Source organism: Gossypium hirsutum, chromosome A07, assembly GCF_007990345.1.
Source record: "Gossypium hirsutum isolate 1008001.06 chromosome A07, Gossypium_hirsutum_v2.1, whole genome shotgun sequence".
Classification (NCBI taxonomy): Eukaryota; Viridiplantae; Streptophyta; class Magnoliopsida; order Malvales; family Malvaceae; genus Gossypium; species Gossypium hirsutum.
This window is the reverse complement of record NC_053430.1, coordinates 9604208-9625699: the sequence shown is the minus strand read 5'-3', so window position 1 is coordinate 9625699 and position 21492 is coordinate 9604208. Positions and strand designations below refer to the sequence as shown.

The 21492-nt window shown below is 33.7% G+C and overlaps 2 protein-coding genes and 1 long non-coding RNA gene across 4 annotated transcripts; all 3 read right to left on the bottom strand.

The window, feature by feature from the left end:
• Positions 1-4575: 4575 nt before the first annotated feature.
• On the bottom strand, positions 4576-7894 carry LOC107941451 (glycine-rich RNA-binding protein 2, mitochondrial). The gene is made up of 5 exons (XM_016875017.2): positions 7763-7894; positions 6845-6998; positions 6687-6755; positions 6269-6375; positions 4576-5304 (listed from the first exon to the last, which is right to left on the bottom strand). The coding sequence occupies exons 2-5, from the start codon at positions 6987-6989 to the stop codon at positions 4780-4782; spliced, it is 846 nt and encodes a 281-aa protein (XP_016730506.2). The 5' UTR covers positions 6990-6998; positions 7763-7894; the 3' UTR covers positions 4576-4779.
• Positions 7895-9795: 1901 nt separating this feature from the next.
• On the bottom strand, positions 9796-13931 carry LOC107941453 (glycerophosphodiester phosphodiesterase GDPD6). Its single transcript, XM_016875019.2, has 8 exons — positions 13551-13931; positions 12498-12676; positions 11999-12182; positions 11714-11788; positions 11285-11394; positions 10741-10959; positions 10343-10498; positions 9796-10270 (listed from the first exon to the last, which is right to left on the bottom strand). The coding sequence occupies exons 1-8, from the start codon at positions 13561-13563 to the stop codon at positions 10028-10030; spliced, it is 1179 nt and encodes a 392-aa protein (XP_016730508.1). The 5' UTR covers positions 13564-13931; the 3' UTR covers positions 9796-10027.
• Positions 13932-15738: 1807 nt separating this feature from the next.
• Positions 15739-18185, bottom strand: LOC107941440 (uncharacterized). 2 transcript variants are annotated; one of them, XR_001695627.2, is made up of 2 exons: positions 17764-18185; positions 15739-16830 (listed from the first exon to the last, which is right to left on the bottom strand). It is a non-coding gene; the product is annotated as an uncharacterized lncRNA (long non-coding RNA). The 2 variants fall into 2 exon arrangements; XR_001695626.2 differs by having other exon boundaries at positions 15794-16620.
• Between the last annotated feature and the right edge of the window lie 3307 nt (positions 18186-21492).

The window sequence follows — 21492 nt, the reverse complement described above, 5'->3', positions numbered from 1 at the left end:
CTCTCTCTCTAAATTTCAACTCTTACTAGCTCAGAAAAAATTTCTGAATCAATTGGCACTCACCTCCAGGTCTATAAAAGTAATCTATTTCAGCATTGAATGACATAAGGCAGTTATGAGCAAAGAAAATTGAAAGAAGATCAGGAGAAGAGAATCGCACATAAAATATAATTTGGAGCTACCACGCAGTTTGCATAAAGTAAGGATCATTTTTTGTTGTTCATATTTAATTACAACACTATTTTTCTACATGATTTTTTTGTTTCGAACATGTGGAACAGGTTACTTCATTGAAAATGAGTGGACAAATTAATGCTATTGTTTATTACGACAGTGAAGTGTGTGACATCGAGAGTGGGGTCGTTTTTTTATTAGAGAACACTGCGTGATTGAGTTTTTACCAGAACATACAATTGTCAAAACTTCAAGGCGAAAAATCGTTGGATTCAACCAAATGAAAGTATCGTCCTTTAAATATCGATTTTATACTTCGATCGACCCTGTCAGATATGACGCTTTCGATACCAGAAGTGTAAAGGGGTTAGAGGCGATGGTGCAGATGCATATTGACAATGGATCACCATTTCTTAAGTTATATATGGAGTTTGCAAGGACAAATGAAGGCCCTCGGAGGTTGACATATGTTCATGTTTGAGAGGCCAGAACAAAAAAACAAGCCGAGAGTCCAGCGACACAATTGTGTGGTGAGTTCACCGCTTTGTTAGAAAGTTCTCATTATGATATACCAAAATCATCAACGAGAAGGCACTCATCTGTTTCGGCCCTAGATGTCAACTGTAGTAAGGGGAACACCGAACAGTCAAGGTTTGGTGGTAACATGGAATATTAGACCCCTACACGAAACTCAGTTGGTGGTTTTGATTTGAACTTCGATTAGTCGATGTTCAAATCTAGAAACACTCACAAGGGAATGACATCAAGTTCCAACGATTGGCAATCAACAGCTGATTTTGGTTGTTTTGACTATTATACAAGAAGAGATAATGTATTCCCTACGACGTCCAGCGATAAGAGGACATCTAACCTTGGAGATTTTGGTAGGGTTGAGAATGTAAAGGGCACTAAATCTGATGTCGATCCAATCCAGGAACCTAGTGCCGATGGATAAAAAATTACATTATTTTTGTAATCGAAGCTAGTTCCAACTGAACCAGAAGATTGAGGTTTAGACAGTGAAGGTCTAGGCAAAGATGCCGAATAAGATCTACAGCTCAGGCGTACTCGCTTCTAGCCCACATGCATAATATGGACCTATCAATAGAATATGTGTTGGAGTTTGCATAACTACAACATAAAAGACTGGATATGTGAGTTCTTCATTGGATTCGGGTGATTTAGAAGTGGGAAATGAGTTTTCTTCTAAAGATGATTTTGTCACTGCAGTGAAGCGATACAAGATCAAGAACAAGGTAAACTTCCACGTTCTTAAGTCTTGATCTAACAAGTTCGAAGCGAAGTGCGCAATGTGAGACAGTAGATGTGTATGGAAAATCATGACTTCTATTAAGAAGAAGACGTCGGACCATAAAGAAATATACTGCTTCACATACGTGTGTTGCCATGGATACTGTATCATGACTATTTTGTATTATAACGATCAATGAATTGCTTATTTTAACGTATTCATGTTGTAGGTATTTCACAAGATCATCTGATATTGGATTTGGAGATGATCGCGAACATAATACTACCTATAGCCAAAGCGAATCCCAAGGTGGTTGTGCCTGTTTTAATTGCAAATATCCGTAGTCAATTCAATTACACGCCATCGTACCGTAAGGCGTAAATCACAAAACAGAAGGAATTGGAGAAGATGCATAATGGGTGGGACACGCCATACAACAATTTATGGAAGTAGTGTCGGGTCTTGGAGAGGTACGTTCCAGGTTGCATAATAGATCTCGAAACGATGCATGTGTACTACAACGGTCGGTTACTTCGTGGATGCCAAGTGTTCCAACATTTTTTCTAAACTTTCAAGCAATGTCGACAGACATTCCAGTACTGTAAGTCACTGGTACAAATCGACAATACCTTTATGTACGGGAGATACGCCCATCGGTTGTTGTTGGCTGTGGCACAAAATAACAATAGGAAAATCCTTCTGATTGCATTCACAATAATGTTGGGAGAGTCAACAGACGATTGAGATTTCTTTCTATCTAAGTTGAGGAGGCATGTTTGCCCTCAACCCGATATATGCGTCATTTTCGATAGGAAACTAGAATACTGGCCACAATTGAATGATAGGGAAGCCTTTAGGACCGCACGCATCATAAGTATTGTCTAAGACATGTTGCGGCGAACTATCATGGACAGTACAATTCTACAGCTCAGCGCGTACAAGTGGTCAATATGGGTATATATTCATCACTATATCAACTGTTTGATATTTAACTGGTCAGCTGATGTTGTGATTAGTGGATAACTTATTTGTTTCCCTCGACAGGGTACGAATTCGTCCAACAATATTTTCGTGAAATATTGGAAAACTTGCAGGACATTAACGATACATGTGCAAGTTACCTATCCAACATACCCTTCGATGATATAATCTGTTTGTTTCAATTGTACTTATAGTAGGTATAGCAGGTATTGGGAAAACCACTGTGGCAAAACTAGTGTACAATCATGTTCAACTAAGAAGACAGTTTGATGTTAAATTTTGGATTTGTGTGCCGGATGATTTTGTTAAAAGGATTTTGAGACAGATGTTGGAACATTTTGTAGATGAAAAAACTCCAATAAATCAAAGTAATAAGAACTCCATGCTTAAAATGCTTGAGAAGAAGTTGAAAGGGAAATAGTTATCTTGCTGTTGTTGATGATGTGTGTAGAAAAATGGGAAGATCTAAAGCCTTGCCTGGTAGATGTTAATAAAAGTAAGGGAAACCAAATCATTGCGACAACCCGTAGTGAAGTTGTGGCATTGAAAGTTCAGGTACTTCCTCAGCAAGGGCTTCAACTCCAAAGACTTGAACACGACAACTGTTGGTCGATAACCAAAGAAAAAGCTTTCAATGCTATGCCGGTTCCTCTGGGCATTAAGCTTCATTCCAAGTTTAGGGGATTACCCTCCTCGAAATTGTACAAATTTTAGGCTGCAATGAGCTGGTAAGGTTTCTGATCATGGGAAAATGTACATCACTTCAAAGTTTATGAATTGCGGGGTGCAAAAAGTTGAGCAGCATAGGAGATTGATTGCCAACTTCTATTTGTCTGAAACATCTAATCCTACAGGATTGTGATCATCTGAGTGAAATTCCTAGACTGGATGGATTCGCTTGCCTTAAAGAGTTGATGGTTCACCGGTGTGCCAAGTTGAAATATGTTGCTATAACGGGTGACATTTCATCCCTTGAGCTGCTCAGTTTTGATAGTTGCAGCGAACTGCAGTGGACTGGAAATGGATTGTCCACTTGTGTGCAACTCCAAAGCTTAAGCATATGGTTTTGTCCGAATCTGAGTTTGGTTTCCGTTAACAATGAACTCTCATCTCTCAAGGAATTGAACTTGACAGCATCAGGTGAAGAAGGTTTAAGTAGTGTACTATCAAGTTCACTGCAATCCAACGCTTGTTGTGTTAGGAGATTGACAGTATCGGTTCCGGTAATCTGATATCCTTTCCAGAACATTTGGGGAAGCTACATTCCCTTGTTTATTTAAACATAAGCTGGTGTCGAAACTTGAGGAGTATTCTGGAAGACAGCCTCGCGAACCTGAGTTGCTTGACGACATTAAAGATGGGTGGTTTCTGGGAAGAACTGGAGGAATTCCCTTGTGTTAAACACCTCTCACTCTCCATTCAAGATTAGAAGCCTTGCCTGTGGCTGCCCGATCTATCCCTTGAAGAGTTGGCCACCGAGTCATGTTATGATCTCATGCATCTGCCTTCTATGGAACTCATGCCAAGCTCACATTACAGATTTCAAGGTGTCCTCGATTAGACAAAAAATGTGGTCAGCAAAGCAACCTTCACATAACCTGGAAAAGTTCAATGTCCTTTTGTTTTTAAAATTATTGTTGCACTGTCATTGTCTTCATTTCCTTTGCTGCTGAACGAATCCACCATTTCTCTGAAGAAAAAGAATGGGAAACCGAGTTGATGTTGGGGGGATTCATATCTCTGCTACTGATGATGTTTAAACACAGGATTGCCGAAATCTGCCCATCAAAGGTTGCCTTGCCTTGCAAGGAAAAGAAACAAATAACCACACAACATTGTGAGACCCTTTTCTCTTTTCTTCCCAATGGTGATGATGGCCGTCGCATGGAGTGTGATCCAGAGGGATGGGTTCTTGGGTAGTAGAAATAATTCAGAGGAAGAAAACGGGCAGAGTGGGTTTCTAAAGGTCGTCCAATGCTTGTAGCCAGGTTGGTCCCAGAAAGGAGACTCCATTGGTATTTGAGATGGTGGGCAAGGTTAACGGAAACGACTCTTCATCTGTTTCTGCAGTGTACTAAAAAAATTCAATTTGTATCTCAAATCTAATTTCAACTTTGAAAGTACAAAAATCAAATTTGGCGTGAAAGCTTCAAGCAGCAGGTTTCCAATTGAGCTCCAACTTGGAACTGAACGTAAATTTAATTTTTTTCCATAAGGAATTTTCAGTTCTCCATGGAAGGAGACATAAGAAAGTATTAGAAGTTTTACAAAGACCATAACTCACGTCATTTGATCAAATAAAAATTTGTTTCAAAAGCGATGACAATATAACTAAAAACCAAAACAATTTTACTACTACAGACAGATTTAGTTCATGCCCTTTTGGCAAAATCACTGCCATTCTCATCATCTTCATCTCGGAAGTTTTCGTTCATTGGCTCATTTGAGTCGAATGCTTCTCCTTCCTCCTTGAAGCCATCTTCGGTACTACCAAATTGATCACCACTGTCAATTCCCATATTAGGACTTCCAAATCCAGCTGAACCACCAGTACCAACACCATCAATGCCGCCACCACCACCAGCAACACTGAAACTCCCACTTTCGTAATTGGTTGCATCAGATTGACCAAAACCACCATGGCTTCCCTGGCCTCCGTAGTTACCACTGCCACCGTATCCAACATTACCTCCATAATTTCCAGAAGGGGGGGCAGCATTTCTGCCATAGCCACCGCCTTCATATCCACCGCCACCACTTCCATAGCCTCCACCGCCGTAGCCACCACCACCGTAGCCACCACCACCGTAGCCACCACCACCGTAGCCGCCACCTCCAAAGTTACGAGGAGCTCTCTCAGTTGCATAGTTTACTCTTACTTGACGGCCATGGAGAGTCTGACATGAAAATTATTTCATAAGTTGAGATCATTAAAAGTTTTCTAATATATAATTAGTCGTAAGTTACGAATATGACAATTATCCTGATAGATGGCAACGGAACACAGGTTATATCATGAACACTAAGGTCACCACAGAGAAGAAACTATGTTATGAGAGACAACTCTGCAACAAGATGCACATTGACCAAGTTATATTATGCTATTCGGCACAGGTGCGAGTGTTGGATATCAGTATGCATTTAACACAAGTATGTTCAACAATACCATGAAAATTATCCTGATAGACGTAAAGGCAACACAAGTTATATCATGAACTCTAAGGCCATGACAGAGAAGATATTTTATGATATACTGAGTGAATCTGACAGTATATATTAACATATAAATATTGAGAAGCAATAAATTCAAATCTACAACTCTGCAACAAGAGACTCATTGACCGAGTCATACTATTGTACTCGGCTTGGATACGAGTGTTGGATATTGATACAAGTTCAACACAAGCATGTTCAATATTACCATGCATTTGGAGGGTACTTTGAGGGTCATATCCGCCTACCCATATCCGAATGTAAGTCAAACTCAAACATGGATATTAGACACGTGTACTTCAAGAAAATCAAAAAGCTGAAGCAACATAAAATCATATATTTCTGCTTCAGATTTTCTGGATGGGGCCTAGAAGCAATTTGGCAACACAATGCAAAGGCCTTCACCATAGTTTGAGCACCATGAGAAGAACAAAAGGCCCCATAGGATTACCTAATGGGGAGTACTTGCATATCATATTCTAATTTTGATCTCTTTGTACAAGGTTATATGCATCTATGCTTACCGTAAAACATATCAGAATCCTAAAGGTTTACTGCAAAGCAGCAACCAGTGGAGACTTGGAGACTACCAAGATCAAAGGAAAATGTGATTCCTCAGTAACTAAATACTTAGAAGCGTTATATTACCTGTCCATCCAAGGCCTGAAGTGCACTTGAAGCATCCTCAGAACTTGTGTAGGTGACAAAGCCAAATCCTCTAGACCTACCCGTCTCTCGATCCACGATTATTCTTGCTACAAAATGATCAAAATTAATCAACTCTTTTACAAAGTCAAAACCAGTGAACCAAAATTGAACTCAAACTGCAAATTCAAAGTTAATACACCATATGTACAAGCATCCAGACAAACACAACTCAAAGTTAAAAACAATCATTCATTTCCAGAACATTTCATAAAGGGCATCTAATGTTAACAGTTCATATCTTTAAACTCAGAAACTTAAACCGACACGAGTGTATGATTTAAGCATCTCAAGAGACTTTTTGACCCCCCTTCATGACAAATGCAAATTGAATTACGCAAATGTATTCATTGCAGCATACCTTCAACAACTTCACCATATTTGCTGAAAGCTTCTCTCAGACCTTGGTCATCTGTTTGGTATGAAATACCTGCAATTAAAGAAGATTAACAAGAACCCTAAGAAAAACACATAATAAAAAATTGCTTGCTTCAACATGTAAACAAAATTCGGATGCACCTCCCACAAATAGTTTTGAGCTCGGCATGTTCGACATGCACCGGAACACTTGAAAGAGGCTTGGACTTGATGCAGACAACTGAGCATTGATCTGTGTTGTCGAGGTCTGCCTAAGCATATTCCCAATTTTACTTAGGAAAGCCATTGTTTCAACCTAGGAAAACCAAAAAAATTAAATTAAATTTCACTTTCAGAAAATGAAACTGATAAAGTAAAATGAGGGGGAAAAAATACCCAAGAAACAACTTAACAAACTATAATAAAACCTGAATGTTTTAACAAGATTGCTTCTAAACAGTGAACACATGCAAAAGGAAGAGCCATCAACAAATTTTAAGGTGCCACGCATATAAGATAAAAAATAATCTAAAACCCTATGCTATACACACTATTTTTCCTAAAACGCTTTTATCTGACACATATTAGAACACAAGTACAAAGGTATAATCCTCCAAATATATCATAAAACATAGAAAAAGGTTAAGCATACCAGTATCGGGTCGGACAAATATAATAGGGTAAATTCTAAAAACATTCCAACAGAGGAACCTACTTTTACAAGATTTAAACTTTTTATTAGTATTGATTTCTATCTTTATAACTCTTACAACCCAAAAACAGTAGAACATACATTTTCAATCAACTCCCTAAAAACCTAATCGTTCATGATCTTAAGAACCAAACAAGAACAACCCAGGCAGATCATTACATAATAATACGAAACATTAAACCATAAATCGATACTATAAGAAATTAAAAAAAAAAAAGGAACATCTTTTCAAGGACACAGTAATCAAGATTCAACAGAAATCCTATTCAAATAAACAAAAGAACAATCGAACCAATAGATCAAAATCAAACATGAACAATAGTGAAAGCCATAAAAAAAGAGGGTTTCATGTCTTTTTGGAAGCTTACCCTACTGTTGTATGGGATGTAAGTGAGAGAGAGTGGGAGACGCTTGTACTTGTTTCTCAAGAGTAAAACCCTCGGGGTTTATGTAGACGGTGCGGCGTTCAGATATTTTTTCTTTTGGCAGAAAAATATTTTTTACTACACTTGTCAGTTTTTCATTGGTCTGTGCTTTTTCATGTCGGTAACATGACCTTTTCTTTATCATAAAAAATCATAAATTTTATAAAATTCATTATTGATTATTGATTATAAAATCATAAAAAAATTTCATTATAACATTATAAAAAATCATAAAAATTTGTAAGCATTATAAATATTCATTATTATAATAAATCATTAAAAATAATTTAATTTTACATCTAAACATAAATTTTAATGCTTTAGTCATATTGATTATACACAAAATTTAGAATAAATTATATTTTAAAAAGTTAAGCATTATAATGAACTAAATAATATAATCTTTTTTCCTCAAACATCAAGCTATGTATATCAATCGGTAAATTGTCACGTCAATAATCGGTGCAAATATGGATTATCACATTAACATATGTTACTTAGTTTAAGCAATTTCGTTAGAAATGCAGATTTGGTTCACTGGAATTGAATAAAATTGTAATGGAATAGAACTGTATTTAGTAATTCAATTGTTTGGCTGAATGAAATGGAATAGAACTGTAATAGTATTCTTGTGTTTGGTGAATGAAATAGATGTTGTTATAGCATAAGGGGAAAAATTCGAATGACTAGAGTACTCTTAGCAGAAATTGTTTTAGGTAAATGATTATTGTTATTATTATTAAATTTTAATAGGATTATTATTAAATGTAATTTAATAAAAATTATAATTAAAATTTAATAATAATTTTAATATAATTTTTTTATATTAAAATATTTCAAATATTTTATTTTTTATATTTTTTGAGTTCAAGTTTTAAATGACTAATCTAGAAATTAATTTTGTTTTATTATTTAAGGTTGCATGGAATAACCATTCTTTGGTAAATCAAAGAATAGCTATTACGGGAAGACAAATAATAAGAAAGTAATGGCGACCATTGAATAAGTATTACGTTTAACCAAATAAAAAAATAGTTTACCATGAATGCTATTCCATTGCCCCCAACCAAAGATGGTGTAATAGTCAACATTAATTAAAATGGCGATTTGATCAATTTTTAAGTTTTGGATTCAATTGCATGCAAAAAAAATTGAGAAACTAAATTGTATTTTTTCTTTCTAAATTATTCAAGGATCTTTTATACTATGCATAATGACTTATTACGCCCTCCAATTTTACAAAAAAAGTTATTTTAACCCTCCATTTAATTTTTAGTTTCTTTTAGCTCTTAAGCTTGCATTGTTTGTCAAATCATCCCAAAATAAATGACAGTTAACGATTTGCTACACTTTGCTAATGTGACACACGTGGATTATCATGTGGATATTACATTAACAATTAATTAATTTTTTAATATTTTAAAAAATATTAACATTATTTAAAGAAAGTATAAAAATATATATATAAAATTTTAAAAAATTACTTAATTGTTGAATACGTGAATGTCACATCAACAAAGTTAATAAATGTTAATTTTTACATTCATTTTGGGGTGATTTGGTAAATAATAAAAATTCAATAGTTAAAGGAGAGGAAAAATCAAATGATTTTTTTTTATAAAATTAGAGAGTTAAATAAGTTATTATACCAAATAATGAAATTTATAAAATTGCAAAAAAAAATTGAATGAAATTCTTTTATTTAAAAATTATATGTTGAAGCTAAAGTCCTCCTTTCTATTCCAACTTCTTCCCACAAAATATAGAAAGGATGTATTTTGTAAAATAATTGACAACCTCTATTTTACTAATTATTTTCTCTATATCATTCATAAAAAAAAAAAAAGAATGCTTTTTTGTCAATTGGTTAGAAAATATAATTAGTTTAGACTGATTTCATTCTCTCTAGACCTGCAGAAAAGAATAGTCTGTCCACAGCTCAACTAGGACTCATGTGAGTTATGAATACAAATACGTGTTTAATATTTATTTTTTTATTTATGAACCTAGAGATTAATATCTATGTTCAGTAGTGTCATCACATACATTTTCCAGAAAAAAAAAATTGAAAATTCGAAAGGAGGACTCCTTAAAACTTACACACTTCGGTGCATAAACTCAACCTGAATTAAGATGTGCTTATTATGCCTTGGAGTGAATAAAGCTCAATGGATATGTTCTTAGGATGATATAAATATATGATACAATCTATCCTTTTCTATAAGAAGAGATCAACAAGGCAATTTTATCCACCAATTTAGATGCACTGTCACTATCCTTTTGTGAGAGAGGCGACGTCCATTCCTGGAAATTATGGAGGCTCTCTGTGAAATCCGTAAATAGACCATCAACTCCGATCTTGTTTAACCAATAATCATATTCCACGTACGGGTCTTGATGGAAATCCAAGTGTAAAAACATGTTTTCATTGCGGTATGTGTACGGATGAACCTGTATTATTAGCCTGTATTAGTTATCACAGACCAATGCCGACAATCAAAAGTTATATAGATGGGGAAGTACCTGTAGATCCCGGGCATGTGCTCGAGCAACAAGATCTGTTGGTGGTTGTAAGTAATTGTTTTTTACAGGAACAACCGTATCTTTCCAAGGTCCAATGCCGACGACATATTCCTTAATGTAGTCAAGATAAGGATCTGATGTAATTTCCCAATATGACTGCAATATGAATTGCATTTTCTTCCATTAGAATACCAAAATCCGAAGAGTTAATAGTGAAAGCAAGTTGCTTTGGTTCATGTTCAATCGGATGGAAAATTTCTTCCAATCAACTACATATGGTAAAGAAATCAATAATATATTGGGCAAACCATCTGATCAATGCTGGAAAACATCTTTCCATTTAAGCCTTTTTATGAAATCTACTTTCGAGGGATTCAAAGAGTGAATTCAGGACAAACCTGATTAGTGTCCTGAGTTGGCATTGTGACATCATCGATCAAGAAGATCTTGGGTGAGTTGGTAAGATTTGATATGTACACAAGTGAAGTTGGTGCAAAGGACTGTATAAATATCGGCTTTTCTAACCAATCTTTCGACATGTATGAACCTTTATATCCATACTTCCTAAGTGTCTCCACAAACTTGTCCTCAAATCTCTTTCCATTCGGCCATTTTACCTGTTGAATGCATGGATTCAAAATCATGGGAATCAAAGTTTATAGGAAATATTAGTCAATCGACACAGTTCACCAGATTTCAAACCGACCCTAGTTTCACACTTTCATGTGGTTTGCTAATGGAAAATGATAGATAAGTTCTTAGCTTTTCACTGACATTGTTAAACCCATGGTTCAAGGGCCGTAAGAGGTATTATATGAATCCTAGGAAACACATGCTTTTAAGAAAAAATATGAAGGAGCAATCGGTTCAGTCTGAAAACAAACGATCATTGGTCAATCATATTCTTCTCTGGAGGCAAAGCAAAAAAAAAAAAGCACTTACATGCTGGTTGATTAACACAGGATTTTTAATCTCGGGATAAATTCCAACAACTCTTGGTGCATCCAGTGCAATTGAAATGAACTCCTCAAAAGTAATAATGGAAAACTTTCCTGTTGAATACAAAACAACAACTATAATCAGCCTCGACAATTAAATACCTTCTTTCATAGTAGATCAACAAAATCAAGTGCCATAAAGTTGGTAATGAACAATGTAGATCAACGAAATCAGAAAATTTCTTAACAGCATAACTTGATAATATGGAGTTGAGATATGAAATAGTGTAAATCACGTAAACATGCAATAACAACCAGCAAGATGCAATGAGTAGCTAGTTCCATTTCACATTAAAAATGGTTCCCCGACCTTTTTATATGTTAGAACACAGAGTTTAAAAAACTAAACTGATAAAATAAATAAGGAACTAACCATTATACTGCTCATCCCGGAAATTGTACCGTTGCTTCACCCGTAACTTCTTTAATTCTTTCAGCGTGAAGTCAACTGCATGTATGAAGAAAATTTTGTCAGTCTTAGCTAAGATAAGAAACATACTATTTGTAAGTTAAGAGTACAAATCCAGAATTTGCAAGTTAAGAGTACAAATCCAGAATTTGCGGTGAACTTAAGGTGTTAAACAAAATACAGTGCCCATCTACGGGATTTTTTATCTTTATGGCACAATAGCGGACTAAAAATTGTATGCTTCTATACCAGTAAAAAAGCCTGTGATGTTGAACCCTTGAACATTGTATGTCCTTTTACGATTTGCAAACTCTTTGTGATTAGCAACATCAGTTGTCAGGTCGAGGATAACATCATGAAAACATATAAGGACACCATCTTTAGATGATAGGATATCTGTTTCTATAAAGTCTGCACCCTCTTCAATTGCTCTCTGCAAGAAGCAGTATATGCTCAATGTACATATAAAATCAGTGATTTTAAATCGTGGAAACGGATAAACATCGAATCTAAGCTATACACTCTCGTGTTTGAAGAGATAAAAGATTAAAAAGAAAGAAAAGAAAAGCCAAAATAATTTTAAATCGTGGAAAAGGATAAACATCGAATCTAAGCTATACACTCTCGTGTTTGAAGAGATAACACATTAAAAAGAAAGAAAAGAAAAGTCAAAATAAGGGTCAAACTATAGAAACTATAGAAAGGGGAAAGCATATAGAGTAGGCAGAAGGTGTATAATCAAACGTACCATGTATGCAGGAGCCGTTTCTTCAGGGATCTCTCCATTTGAACCTCTATGTGCTATATTATACGGACGTGAGGTTTGCATAGGCTGTCTATTTTGATTGGACATTTTACTAGGAAGTGGATAGAAAGGCCTCGCAGCACACCCAAGAATGAATGAAAGAAACAAGAAAGGGGCAAAGCCTGCAGTGTTTCATAGCATCAAATGAGTCACTCATATTGTTTACTTAAGAATGAAATACCAAATGCCATTCTTAACATAATAGTCATACAACTGCACACACATGAAAGAAACTATGCAGCAGAAAAGTCTTTCTAAGATAAAACTAGATATAACGGTCGTCGAATCTGTCCCCAAGATTTAACACCAGTGATTCACTTATAGTTCATTAGATTTTGGAGAAAGAGTGCCATAATCTGAACAAGCAAAATCTGCAAGCTAGTTTTGAATCTATCATACAACTATAATAGTGGACGACCATTATCTTTCAGTTGATGGCTACATACACGCACATGTATATCTGAGTAATCACTTCTCCATAGAGATTTGGGGCAACCAATAGCAATATCATAAAACCAATAGAAGCAGAGGAGAATGCACATGCAGGCATCAATATATTATGCTTTATTTACAACCAGAAGGCTTTTAGCAATAAAATTGATATGTACTTATAAAGGGTTTTTTTCACCATATTTATGCATAATAATAGGTTATAACTTATAACCTATAACACTATAACAAGGGGAAAAATGAAAAGTCAATGAATCAAGAAAACCAGTCTAACAGTACATTAATGAAAAAAAATACAACACAAAACTATTGATTCAAATGAATAAATGCAAAGGATAGTGATTAATCTGTGACCATATTAAACAATGAACTGAAAATCCCAGAAAAAAAGGGGCTAAAAACAAACAATCTTAGCAGCACAAGAAAACATATGAACAAAACCCAGAAATACACAATCAGACTACTAAAAAAAACCATAACCCAGAGAAGGTCAACGACAATAATACAAACATAGTGAAAAAGAACAATGAAAAGCTTAAAACTTACATGTTAAGCTCATTGCTTTTGCCCTCAAACAATAAATCCACTTCTCTAGATCCCCTTGTTTCAACTTTTTTTCAACTTTATGCGTCCCAAAATTATGGGTTATCTATCAGTTGAAACAAATCTTCAAAAAAAAATTATGAGATGAAAGTGGGGAGTGTTTCTGGGTACATTATACATTATATTGTGTTGTTTGATAACATCATATGCCGTGGACGGTGGATCTACCGATAATCTCTCAGAATATTCCTTCTAAAACTCTTTGATTATTGGATTATGAAAGAATCCCATTGTGACAAAAATTCTTTTTAAATTTATATATTCCTGGATAATTTGGTTGGCACAAAACATTGGCAAACTAAAATAAAGCTCAACAACCGGTTCTTCTTTGACTGAAAAACGATGATTAGTCAGATATAACAATATTTTTGGTTTATTTACGATTTGATACTTCAATTATATCACTTTTTCAAATTTGTACCTAAGCTTCCTTTTTTTTTTGTCGTTTGGAACTTAAAGCGCTGTTTTTCGATACCTTTTTAATGTCAACTATTAGGTCTATTAAAACAGATAACCAATTAAAAGCTACCACGTGTTATACAAATAAGCATTATTTTCTCTTTCTAATCAGAGAATTATTTATTTAATTTTATAATTGATTTCGATTTTTTTTTTCAATATGCAAAAGAAAAAAGAAAAAAAAGAATTATTTATTTCGATGTTTAAATTTGGTCAAATTTGTACAATTTAATTCTTATCTAATCAATTTATATTTTTCAAAGGGCATTGGATTCATCAATTGTCTTTTATTATTATTAATTTTGTTGAAGGAAAGTAGAAAAAAGAAGAAGCTAATGTACTAAAGGTTTTGTTAATAAATCCTATTCTTTTGATGAAAGTCTTTGTCACATTTCAATTTCAGTATTTTTCTTCATCTTTATTAATTAAAATAATTTAGTCGCATTCCTAGAAATTTATGGTTTTCTCTTTTTGAGGTAATGAAAGTAACGTGTCAAATTGAGAAAGAAAAGGGTTAAATAATATTTTAGGGCCTAAACTTTGAAAATTATTTTCATATTGGGGTCTAAATTTTTTTTCTAAGTAAGGTTCTGAACTTGGCAATTGTTTCTACATTGGGACTTGAGACTTTTTTTGTCCAAGTTAGGCACTAAACTTGACAAATGTTCTCACATTGAGACATAAACTTTTTTTTATCCGAGTTAGCCCTTGAAAACCCTCAAATGCAAGCCTCAATGTGAGAACAACTGTAAGTTCAAGCTTAATGTGGGAACAATTATCAAGTTTAGGGTCTAACTTGGTAAAAAAAATTAAGTCTCAATGTAGTGCCAAGTTCAAACTTAACGTGGGAATAATTGTCCAATTCAAAATTTAATTTAGACCAAAAGAAAGTTTAAAAAAAATTAGCAAAATTTAGTCACAAATAGTGATGCTTTAACCTGAAAGGAAGAAGATAATTTTTTAATTTGTACATTAGCTGTTTAGCATGAAACCCACTAGCTTTAAAAAGATTTAAATCAAAATTCCCCTCAAATTATAACTTCTTTCCCATTTAAGTATAATTTTTTTTAAAATAGCACTTAAATTATCAATTTTATCTCATTTTACCCAAATCACAATACTGGCCAATAAAAAAACCTGACACTATGTTTTTATTTGATATCAAAATCTTGAGAATAAAATAAGACAATTGATAATTTAAGTATCACTTTTAACCCCTAAAGCACTTTTAAGTATCTAAGTGACAAAATATGCCATAAATCTATATACGATTTAAAATTTTGAAATTTAATCTCTATACCTTTATTCTCAAAATTTTAATATTTCTATTTTCAAATTTTAAAATTTAAATCCAACTGTAAACATTATTTTTTTTATTAAATTCAAATTCATTATGACATTATTTTCTAGTTACATGGCTAATTGAACATCAAGTGAGGATTTTTTTCCTCAAAATGTTACATCAACAAATTTAAAAAAAAAATCAACAATTTAACCTATTAGTTTAAAGATTTGTTTAGTATATTAGCCAAAGCAAATTGATATTAAACAAGACATCTTTTACTTAGAAATGACTCAAATTTAACTTAATCATGATCACCTGCATTTTGAATATCAATTGAGTTAAATTTGAGCATTGAACAAGGCTTGAAGGAGGAAAATGAGTCAGAGCTTTAATCCTAAACAATTACAACAATCATCAGAAAGTGTGCATTTCATTCAATTCCAAAACATTTCCAACTGTATGTTATTAGCCTGCTTATACGAATTCATTGTTTCCATTCATCATCATCAATTAGATTCCTAAATTTCATACACAAACTGAAAACATATACCAAATGCAAGCATTTCCACATCATTGTGGCAGAGAAAACGACAACTCGCATAACATGGGATTACTCAGAAGCTTTTAATCCATCCTTTATTCCTTATATGGCCATAACATCGCCATAGTTGCACATTAGAAGAATCTATCCGCCAAATAACCCAGCAGCTCGCAGCAGTTTCAGCCAAAAAAAGATTTCTCGGGTTTACAAATAAAATTTGTTGATTAACATATAAATAATGAAACCAAACAGCAGCCTCGGAAACATGATTGTACCAAGATGTAAGAACATTTCTTGTGAACGTTTAAAGATGTTCGAACTTCAAATTCCACTACTACTTGAAATGCACTGTTTAACATGGTGGTATAAGTAAGCTATGACTTTGATACTGCCCATAAGCTTGAAACAGATATAGAAATGCTACAGCCAATAGGCTGCTCATTTTCCCAAAGATAATGCAATTGACACACCCTTTTGCAACCTACGTTCCTTACATGTCTACATATATTCCTCAAGCCTTTCATAGGACTTTTCTTCTGCTTCATGCTGTTCTTTAAACCTCATAACATAATTCAGAGAAGATAAAAGAAAAAAAACCGAATGACTTCCAAGCTTCTATTTATGTAGTCACTTTTGGGGTAAAAGAAAAGATATGTAAAAGCTTTTAACCACTACTCTTCCACAAAGTTTTCAGTTCTGAACAAAGCATCCATCAAAACCAATGGAGCCTGATATCATAATCAATCAATATATCAGTTTGCCACAACGACCATTATTTGCCCCAAAGAATGGAAAACAGTTAAGTAAACAACAAATCGAACCAACGAAGGCATTAGTTATCCAAAAAAGCTTCTCTCTTCATGTCAGTCACGTACATTACATAGACTTCTACTGACTCTAGAAGGTTGTCTTACTTTCCAGTAAAGTATCCACCAAAACTAATGGAGCCAAAAATCATAATAAAAGGATATATATAAGTTGGCCATTGAAACCATTACTTGTCCCAAAAATGGAAAACAGAGTAAAATTAAGTGAAAAAACAAATCAACCTAATGAAGGCAGAAGGCATTAGTTATTGTCCAAAAATTTCTCCCTTCATACCGATCATGCACATAGACTTCTATGACTCTAGAAAGCTATCTTACTTAACCAATGGAGCCAGAAATCATAAGAAACTGATATATAAGTTGGCCACGAAAACCATTACTAGTCCCAAGAAAAGAAACTAGAGTAAATTATGTAAACAACAAACCAAACAAATCAAGGCATTAGTTATCCTCGGATAAACTTCTTTCATATTGGTCACGGAAAAAGATTTCTACTGACTCTAGAAGGCTGCATTAGTTTCTCCAGTTGTTGTGTGTTGCTGTTATGTATATGTGGGTCTTTTTCTAACTATTCGCACCTTCGAGGAACACTCTTCGACCCATGATTTCAGTTAAGAATTAAGGCACCATATTAACAGGTAGTTTCATATAGTCAACTAACCACAATTGAATTACACCATATCAATTCAATCATATGGAGATTCATGACATATATATTTCAAGGTCCCAATGATGAGAAATTCCAGACATTGAACAACTTTCAAAATGCCTTGTTCCAACTATAAGTTCTGGATATGTTATCTTTATCCTGGTTGCTAACATGTTCAATTCTTCCAAATCAAATCATTGGTTTTCTTCTTTCATTTCCTAAATCAGTGGAGTAAAAACATATTCTCTAAACAAATTCCCATAAACCCAAATGTCAGCAAAACAAATGCATGATCAAAATAGAATTAAATCACGACTTAATGAAAGGAAAGACCCAAAAAAAGTGAAAACTATCGAAGGAAGAGCATAAAAGATAAATAAAGAAAAATGAAATACCATGTTTCGAGCCCAGTTTTCCTCGTCGTGGACTTGAGAATGCCAGAAGGCTTTGAGCGTATCGAGAGAGACCATGGAGTTTGCCATTACTGCTTCGAAGACGAAAAAAAAAACAAAATTGAACACGAAATTAGAGGGTTTTTCAGACACGGCTGTTCGGGGTTTAGGGTTTTATTTTGAAATTTTTAACATAAACCTTCAATTTCAAACCCTTTTGGTTGATGGGATTTATGATTTAAGATTTAAGTTCGTAGGTTTAGGATTTATAATTTTATCTTCAGAGTTTAAGTTCAGATTTAATGTTCCAGATTTGGGGATCAGGTTAAAAAGTTATTAAAACTATATATTAATAATATCGAAAAAATTATTAAAATATCATTAAATAATTGAAAAGAGTATACAATAAGGAGTTTCCAATCATAATATGTCAAATTGATCCTTTGCTAGTCAGTCGGACTATATTTGAATTAAAAGAAAATTCTACGACTTTGAAAATAATTTAATTGAGTTGATTTATTTAATGTTGAATTAAATTAGACAGCTATAAGAATTGTTCAACTAAAGAATTTGATTAAATAATTTGATTAAATAATTTTCCTGAAAAATTAATTTGAAAAACGTTAGTGATTTTTGAAAAAATTAATATGATATTTTTAGAAAATTAATTTTTAAGTCAAACAATTGACTCAATTGGTAATTAAACTTGAAAATTGGATCTGAAATCAAAAATTGAGGTCGAGAACCCAAAACTGAGGTTGATACCCAAAAATTGATCAAATTGGGTCTGATATATGAAACCGAGCCAATGGTCCAATTAGTGGCTAGACTTGACCGACCGGGTAGTCACTGGCCTGGACCAAATCGACTCAGGGTGCTGTGAGGGTGTCGCACCTACGATGGCACCACCAGATACGATGGTGCCGGCGACGACGATGGCGACATTCTGGTGGTCGACGGGTGGTCCTTCGACGGTTGAGCAATGGAGGAATTACACTCCTACTAGAACTCTACTAGATAATTTGATTTTAGATTAACTATTCCAAAATAATATTTTAATAGATTTAATATTAAATTTCATTTAATACTTATATTTTGATAGTAATTTATTAATTTAATATTAAAATGATTATCTTAATATTAAATTTAATTTAATATTTATCTTATATATAAATATTATATTAATTTAATTTAATAGATTTAATTTTAAATTTAGTTTAACTATAATTAAACTCTCTAAACTCTTTCTATATAAAGTCATGAATCATTATTTTTCAAGCTCATGAATTCAAGAGATTATAGAGAAAAAATTCTCTGAAGGAATTATTTCAGAATATTTTTAGAGACATTTTTCTTATTTACAACTTCACCTATAAGTTTAGAAAAATTGTGAAATTACCCAATTGATAATTTTGTAGAAGATTTTCTTATTCGAAGCAAACCTCACTCAGTAAACGTGAGTTTAAGGATAGTAGATAAACTTACTTGGTAGAATCACTCATCTTAGACGAATCCAAAAAGTACAATTTTGATTAAATGTTTATTACTTTAGATATCACAACTAAATTTTAATTTTAGAAAAAAATTTAAAAATCTATTTTTTTTAAATTTATTTTCCGTTACATTTTTCAAACTTGATTTTCCAGCATAACTAGGGTGAATTCAGTGGATCAAATAAAAGCCTTAACCCCTCCCTCATCACAATGTGAAATTGTGTTTAAGTCTCTTAAAAAATTATAAATTAATATAATAATAAAATTATATTTTAACCTCCTAAAATTTAAAAATTCATTCTATGCCCCTTGCTTTCGCCTTTGAAACAAGGGTATCAATACTCTCAAAGTCAATATCTAATGGACAAGTATAGATGGGGTCTTGTATCGATACCTTACACTATGGCATCGAGACTACCACTTAGGTATTGATACTAGGCATTGTGGTATCGACACCAACTTCCCTACTTTGATGATTTTGATGTTTAAAGGTGAAAATTGTGGTTGAATGTTGTATACTTCTCTATATAGGTTTGGATTGTTGACAATTCAAGTAAGAGTTGTTACATGACAAGTCAATGTCAAAATGATCCTTAAAGTAGGGGAGATCATTTAATGTCGTCATTTAAACTCTTCTCATGAAGTAGAACCTTTAAAAATGACTTAAACTCTTCTCATAAATTAGAACCTTTAAAAATGACTTAAGTTAGTAGCTCACTAATCCATAAAGTTAGCCCATACTTATTGTGCTCAAATTATGCATGAGCATCACCAACACCTATAGTAAGAGCATAAGCACAACATCATGAAAAAGGGCGCATCCATTTAGTAGGAAATGGAAACCCACCCTGAACTTATCCTTTATGTACACATACTTATATTTACCAAAGAGTAGACCACCTTGACTAGAGTTTAAGGGGGAATCCACATTGCCTCGCGTTATAAAATGGTACATTCCCAAATTTCCTTCATCGTTTGAGAACTCAAAGGATGAATAAATTCTTAAAGTTATTAATATGAAGAAATTCACACTTCTTACGCTTAAAAAAAGCCATATAAAAAGGTGCCATACACACCTTGCCAACTTAGCAAGAGTGATTCTGCACTCTGACAATATAGCCACAAACCATGTATACAATGCGCAAATGAAATCTGCTTCAAACAAATAAATGGGAAGGAAAAAAAATTCCCTCCCATCTCCAAGAACATCGCTCATCCTACGAGTCCGGAAAGAAGTAACAAAATGATATTTATAGTGAGGCAGCCTAATCCCTCTCAATGCCAATATGACTTCCACTTCTTCCATTCTAGTGGAACAGTCTCAGATGCCATTTTCTATGTGAGCATCCAACTCTCTATAGTAGGAATCCTTTGAGGAAAATTGACTTTGGGTAGAGGACTAACCCTATCTTGCCTTTATTCCTGGTGCACTCTATTCGACATGATAGGAATTGTTGAAAGCATTTGTTTGAGAAATAACCGAAAAAAAAACTATGAATGGCAAGCTAAGAAAACCTAATGGAAACATAGAAGAAAACAAATAAGAACATATATGATTCAAAATCCCTATATATAATTAGGACAGGAAAATCAAACTATGAAAATCAACCCACCAATCAATGAAGCAAGCGTATAATGAACAATTGTAATAAATATCTCCAATAAATAATGACATGTGAAAGTGCATGTAGAAGCAAGAAGCAAGGAAACAATCATAAAAAATTATCAAATTAAAACTCAAGCATCATTGCAATTCACTCAATTACCAAGTACACTTTTCCACAACAATCTCACTATCATTAACCTCAAGGCAAGCCACTTGTTGCTAGGGCAATTGTTATACTTACATAAAATCCTTAAAAGGCTTTGACAGTAAACCTCACTTCACATAGCCATTTTTTTTACCAGACAAACTTGTTGGGAGAGGACCTACCAAATCCTACGAGAATCTTTGGGAAGGTAAACCAATCACCCTTCGCTTTTTAATACCAACATCCTAGAGCAAAGCATTGCCTTAATAAGTCACATTAAGTTAACTCGAAATCCTTTGACCATTTATTTTTGAAGCCCATGCAACAAGGCTAGTACTTGGTGGGACCACAACAAGCCCACAAAACGTCTATAAAAGACCTATTCTATTACTACTAAAACCCTAATCAAACCTTACGAGACGTTTAAATTCACTGCTAATGACTCTTGTCATCTCCATGGTATGAACTACTTGCAACTTTCACTAAAA

Excerpts from the sequence above, each read along its gene's own strand:
- LOC107941451 (XM_016875017.2), bottom strand. The coding sequence starts at position 6,989 with ATGGCTTTCCTAAGTAAAATTGGGAATATGCTTAGGCAGACCTCGACA. Across the intron at positions 6,376-6,686 it reads ATATGGTGAAGTTGTTGAAG|CAAGAATAATCGTGGATCGA; the intron begins GTATGCTGCAAT and ends ATCATTTTGTAG. Across the intron at positions 5,305-6,268 it reads TTCAGGCCTTGGATGGACAG|ACTCTCCATGGCCGTCAAGT; the intron begins GTAATATAACGC and ends TTTTCATGTCAG.
- LOC107941453 (XM_016875019.2), bottom strand. Across the intron at positions 10,960-11,284 it reads CTGTGTTAATCAACCAGCAT|GTAAAATGGCCGAATGGAAA; the intron begins GTAAGTGCTTTT and ends TGCATTCAACAG. Across the intron at positions 10,499-10,740 it reads CAACTCAGGACACTAATCAG|TCATATTGGGAAATTACATC; the intron begins GTTTGTCCTGAA and ends TTCATATTGCAG.